Genomic DNA, 6,349 nt, shown 5'->3' with positions numbered 1-6,349 from the left:
ATAAATACGTATATATATATATATATGTGTGTGTGTGTGTGTGTGTGTGTGTGTGTGCGTATGTGTGTGTGTGTGTGTGTGTATATGTGTGTGTACATGTGCGTGTGTGATTGTGTGTGTGTGTGTAATATAGAGAGAGCGTGTGTGTGTGTGTGCGTGATATATAGAGAGAGTGTGTGTGTGCGTGTGTGTGTTTGCGTGTGTGCATGTGTGTGTAGACGTGCATAAGTATATGCGTATTTCTATGCAAATATTTCTATATCAAAAATCATGTATAGATATATTTCTATGTATTCATTCCGATTTTGAATACAGATTAACGTGTAATACAGTATGCATATTCAAAAACGTAGCACAACTTATGGATTTAAATATATGTGGCTGACTTGAATCCTTCAACGTAATGGCTATGTGATAACGAGTGCGTACAGATACACGTAACTATACTAATACGTTCAGATATGTATATACCCATTTTAATGTTAAACGGTGAACTGGCCACTAAACTTCACATGACTTATCTATATGTATGAGCTCAAAACGGAGTCTGCCGGTGATCAAACAGTCCTAAAATAGATGCACGATGCAATGCACCAGTACATATGCTGCGGCCATTTAATAAATGGTAGTAAACTCGATACACGAATCGAAGAGCTTCATTTCAAAAGGCTGCAAAGTGATAGTGCATGCGTGAGGGAAATCACTACCACAAAGATGGCATACCTTATTCAAGAAGTGCGTGTCTCATTTATGTTTATATTTTCAGATTTTTATGTAGATACAGAGAGTTGACCTCCCCCTGACTATGTCTAGTCGAGTGGTCTATTTAGTACTGGATGGATAGTGATCGGAGGGACACTTCATCTGTTTGCTACCTGATGTATACTACTAGCTGCTCATGCATATGTATAGAGTCTGTAGTTATAGACTTATAGTCGTAGTCATACTCATATGTACCACAAGCAAGTTTTAAATATGTATTTATATTATACATGCATACAAGTGCAACATATATGTATACACTTAGTAAATTGTATAAATGAATACATATATTAGCTAAATATTTCATGTTTATCTCACAATCTGTGGCGATCTCATTTGTCGATCCCAATACACATAAGTCGTCTCACCCGTATGACACATCTCCTTCTCTCGATCAATCATATTCGCCCGAGAAATTACGACGTTTAATATTGTGCAGTGTCATTGCTTTTGTGATGACGGCCTTTAGAATACTCTCAGTTCGGCTTCTGCATTAAAACCTCTGACTAGACTCTGAAGGCACGTCGAAATCACACAATGGATCGGAAAAGTGAATATAAATAATCCAATAGTTCAATACACCGACATTCAGGGGTTTTGCAATTTTTTTAAATTTTGGCACTGTCACTTGGGTTTTGGGGACCTATGGCAAAGTGACAAATATGTCCTAAAATGTTTGTTTCAAACCCCAAACCTCATATCAGAGGCAGCGACCGTTGGAAATAAAAAGTGGCGAAAATATTTTCTGGAGGGAAGTCTGATAATAAAAACTGATGCAAATTGAATAAAATTTAGAGTTTCCGACGGAAAATTTCGAATATGTCTGAAACCCCAACAAGTTTATATAGGAAAAGGGGTATAAAAACAACAGCATGAGAATAAAACACAAATTCTTTATTGCTCCCAGCTCCAAACGCCCCATATCCAGCTGTGTAGGAAATAGAGGCATAACTTTATAACAGAAAGACGCACTCGCACAAAAAGGTTCTGGGTATCTGTTGCACTTACATTTTACATAAAACGGGTATAGGTCTCTCTAGAGGACTGCAAACACAACCGATCGGGTCTATAGGACTATAGCGGCATAACAAGGTGCACATACAACCCCCCCCCCCCCCCCAGGATACATGGTCATTGAGTATAGCTTACTAGTATCCAGTAAACCCTGTGAAGTGGGGCATATTTAAACACAACAGTGAGGTTACTCGCCTCCAAGTGTATACTATATACTTGCTTGACCGTGTCAGGGGGATTAGGCTTTTCTGGGACTGTACACCACACTCCATCCAGAGGTCTTGTACCGATAAAGGTACGGCTACGCGTATGTGTGTGTGTGTGTGTATGAAAGACATATTAAGTCTATGGCTTACCTCTTGACAGCCGTGCGTATGTATACATAAATGAAGGACTGCGTGTTATATCGGATGCACGCTACATGCGTGTTGGACATCCCGTGGCATTCTCATTCTCGTGCGAAACGTGCAATAGTGAGGCGTACATGTGATTTAAAATGAAGGAGCACGTGATGCATCCGCTGAACACTACATCCGTGCTACACTCCTCTTGGCATATGTGTGTGTTGTGTGAATAAGACAGGGCGTGGACAACTCACTGCACACTACATGCGTCGTCGTCTCGTAACATGCTCAGTCTCTTTCGTATTGTGGGAAAACTTTTTAACACTCAGGCGACTATTCTACTTTAGTATCAGTTACGTTCCAGTGAATCATTTGTCTTGTTATGTGAGGTATGGCTCTTCCATAGTAAGCTCTGGTAACGTGTACAGCGGTATATATAACTACAGCTGTGTCTCTGTTTATATAATTCATTTAAGATGGAGTATCCACCTTGTTACATAGAATATGGTCCTACTATAGCACCTGTCTATGGCCGGTACATTCACCCATTACGCGAGAAAAGGGCTTAAGTTTGACACTAGCGCCTCATTTAGTTGGGATGTGGGGTTTTGGGGTGGGGTTTGCGTGTGTACACCTATTTATAAGACATGGCGCATTGCGAGGTTCTGTGGGATGGTGTACTGTTACGTTCGGGCCAACACTGTACGCTCTTATTGCGAGAACTGCAACTGTATATACACGCATTTAATTGAATAAGTATGCGAATAGGGTCACATCCAAATATAGTAAGACCACTCTCCTGTTGTATATGTCGGATTTAGAGTTAGTAACTACATTAGACAACTGAAGCACACACAATCTGTGTACATTCACATGCGAATGGGGTGCTGAATGGTACGTATAAGGATAAGGACTGTGTGGTTTATGACCACTCATTGTCTTTGTCACGTCGTCAATGCAGCGGTTGAACAAAGTCGCTCTCTTTTGTAACCCTGAACCCCCCAGAAAGTTGTGTCAGATGCGCATTGGTAGTCGCTAATACAAGCAATCGGTGGGAATTCATATTATTCGCATCGACTTGGTGTATACACAATGCATGTATGTATATATAGTGAGTGTGACACACATTTACATGAAAAGAATTGTCCGTTACGATACAAATGTACAATCTGCACACCTCCGAATATCTCAGTGTAGGTAAATCTGGTTATATGCTAAGATGTATGTACACCTGTATATATATTGCTCGCATATGTCCTGTCGAACATGTGCTATTGCTTCCCCTGGACGTGGCGTATATATCTTACTCGCCATGTCTATTTAGCCGTATTACTGCCACTTGCTATATTAGTGTATCTCTTACGGTAGTATGGGGTTTGATATATATATATATATATATATATATTATCTTTAAGAATTATTCAATGAATACTGATAAACTATGCTATATTGATGGATATCATCATAAAAGGGGTTTTCAGCTTCCGATACAATTATAACTCTCCAACTACGAATCACTATTCTTTATTCTCTAGGGCACCCCGACAAACACGGGTAGGTAACATCTAATACTGCGATCATGGAGAAACGCCCGGCAGACGGCTACGGCGTCACCGAAATGGTCTCCAAGCGCAAGAAGACGTACAAAGCTGCCACACCCGTATGACCCCTGTCTCTGAGTGGCTCGACTGGAGTATTATATATTATGTACACGTGTTTACATTTATGTATTGAGTATATATGGCTGCGTTTAGGTGCATAGGTAGCGGTTTCATTTGCTATTGATATTGTTTATATGTAGTTACCTGTGGAATGTAAATGAAATTGTTTATAGGTGTTGTGTATAAGTGGTTGCTGGTATGCGTGCCTGTAGCAATTTCTTTTCTCGTTTCCGAAAACTCGGCCAAATTTATCAAAATTGGGGGCTGTGGGATACTTTTTGGCGCTCTGTATCATCCTGAAACGACTACAAGTGCTGCACCGGGGGAGTGGGCTGTGTGGTGTGCTACGTTTTGAGTCACATGCATGCACTGGCACTCATTTCAAACGTACCATATGGGTAACTCCTATTTGGAATATTACGATTGGGTGTTAGAAAGCACTCGTGTGCTTTTTGACCGTTAAAAAAAAGGTTATAAACACCACAAGGATTTTTTTTGGGCGGGGGTACCAAAATGTCCTCATTTTGCCCTTAGTATTCCCTTCCCTATAAGGTCCACCCATGATCTCTATATCGGTCAAACAAGCGGTTGTTATACCGTACCCCATATTGTCCTGTCACAAAACACCCGGTCCTTTTGTCCCCGTTACCTGTCCCCTTTCACAGGACTGGGACGCGCCCATGAGCTTCATAGCCGTCAAGAAGGACTGCAAGTACTGCACGGGCATAGTGGGCTGTGTGGTGTGCTGTGTGAAGCCCATGTTTGTGCTGCCCGGACGACAGATCGACATCTCACAGTTCTGCCCTTCACCGACCATGGGCTTGAGGTTGGTACACCCCCGGCCTTTGCCATTCCACATACTTTGGGTTCTTGGGTTTTCCCTTTGGGGGGGGGCGGTTCTTTTATGTTGCCGTTTGGATGAGCTATAGACGCTTGAGAATCCTGTAAGGACGTGCGGTTTACTGTTCAGTTTTGAGGCGTGGTACCTTCTCGTCTCTGAGTGTATGTGATCGTACCTTTGTTACCTACTGTAGAACCGCTCGAAGATCTATTAATAGAATACTACCTACCCACGCACTCTGTTCTACCCAGGGAACTGCTAACGCATCTGCGCGATCTACACGACGACCACATTATGCACGTCACCCACCCGCACCAGTTCGAAACATTGCCAGGTATGTGTAGCGTTGCTGTGATGTGTGGTGGTGAAATATCTGCAAGAGGAAATGTACATGTATATATATTATATTATATTATATTATATTGATTTTTTTATATTTGTCTGCTTTGTATACATAAACTATACACATATGTGTACGTGGTCTCTATGTGTGAGTTGTATGCGTCGAGAGAATAGGGGAGAGGGCCAGATGGAGTCGATCTTCATCAACGCAATTGTAGAGCTGTATCAATTCACGTGTGGCATAAACATACCACACCCTAACCACCCGCTTCTCTCTTCCACCTTCGTAGATAAGAAGAAGTTACTGTACATGTGTCTCAACACCATCCCCCACTTCTTCGTGGCCGAGAAGAAGCAGAAAAAGGGCTGTCCTCAATGTCTGCTAGAAAGGACCGGTGACCCCAAAGAGTTCCCCTTGACTGCCGTGCCGTCGCAAGTGAGCCTGACCATGCCACCCAACGCCAATGCCACACCCAGCCCGAACACCATGGTGTCCTTGTATGCCAATCAGTACGACCAGGCAGCAGGTATGGGAATGCTACAGATGCTAGCGTCAAGGGATGTATATATGTGTGTGTGTATGGGTATGTATGGGTATATATATATGTGTGTGTGTGTATGAGCTCACATGCTGCAAGTCATACAGCATCGTAAAGGTTTGCACACCACGGTGTCCTTGCAGACGAATCAATCCGAGTTAGCAACAGATATGGGAGATGACAAACCACAGATGCGTTCGCATGTTTTTACGTTCAAGGTATTTCCCAGATGTCAGCAAACTCTGTATGATTGAATAAGTCCGTATATGAATACGTACTTTACGTAATCCCCTGTCCGTGTCCTTTCCCAGCGATCAACTCGCCCCTGCTATGACAAGCAATAAACTGTTACGTTACATGTATACCCTTATAAATGCGTTTGTTTGTTTGTTTCCCCCCCCCCCCCTCCCAACGAATAATATATATAAATCATCCCTTACACTCCTATTCCTTTCCTCGTCCTCGTACCAGATCCCTACAGGACTCAGCTCAACTATACCAATACGTACTCGGCATCCTTACCCGGAGTACCCTCTCCCAGTACAAACCCGTCCGCGTACCAAACAGGCGATCGACTCACCGCACCACTACCCGGGTCTACCATGGGAATAGTGAATTCCGGGTCCAGCACCAACGCCCTGGGCCCTACTGCGACGGGTGCCAAGGGCCATGGTCTTGCCGATTTTGTCACAGGTAGGGCGTCTTGTAGGGGTGTGTACTTACGCAGTGAGGAAAGACTGTCGTAGGTATACCAATGAGGAGTGTGCATGCTTTATTACTCTCTCGGCCCTGTTTATCTCACTCAGCCCATGCCTCACCCACACCCACTCACCTCCGCAGTGATGA

The 6,349-nt window shown here is 43.1% G+C and overlaps 2 protein-coding genes across 3 annotated transcripts in view; one reads left to right on the top strand and one right to left on the bottom strand.

The window, feature by feature from the left end:
• The window catches only part of SARC_07681, a gene marked incomplete at its 3' end in the record, with an annotated part of 5,138 nt that extends 4,169 nt beyond the window's left edge, over positions 1-969 (bottom strand). For both annotated transcript variants that reach the window (XM_014298373.1, XM_014298372.1), the window contains exon 1: positions 724-969. The remainder of the gene's footprint in view (positions 1-723) is intronic.
• A 970-nt stretch (positions 970-1,939) lies between these two features.
• Positions 1,940-6,349, top strand: part of SARC_07680 (hypothetical protein) — a 14,253-nt gene continuing 9,843 nt past the window's right edge. The window contains exons 1-6 of the mRNA XM_014298371.1: positions 1,940-2,071; positions 3,656-3,780; positions 4,447-4,607; positions 4,874-4,956; positions 5,255-5,491; positions 5,975-6,196. Coding sequence (XP_014153846.1) covers positions 3,700-3,780; positions 4,447-4,607; positions 4,874-4,956; positions 5,255-5,491; positions 5,975-6,196 — 784 coding nt within the window. The 5' untranslated portion in view covers positions 1,940-2,071; positions 3,656-3,699. The remainder of the gene's footprint in view (positions 2,072-3,655; positions 3,781-4,446; positions 4,608-4,873; positions 4,957-5,254; positions 5,492-5,974; positions 6,197-6,349) is intronic.

This window comes from Sphaeroforma arctica, assembly GCF_001186125.1.
Source record: "Sphaeroforma arctica JP610 unplaced genomic scaffold supercont1.623, whole genome shotgun sequence".
Taxonomy (NCBI): Eukaryota; class Ichthyosporea; order Ichthyophonida; genus Sphaeroforma; species Sphaeroforma arctica.
Note: the sequence above shows the minus strand (reverse complement) of the source record. Positions and strands in the feature narration are given on the sequence as shown.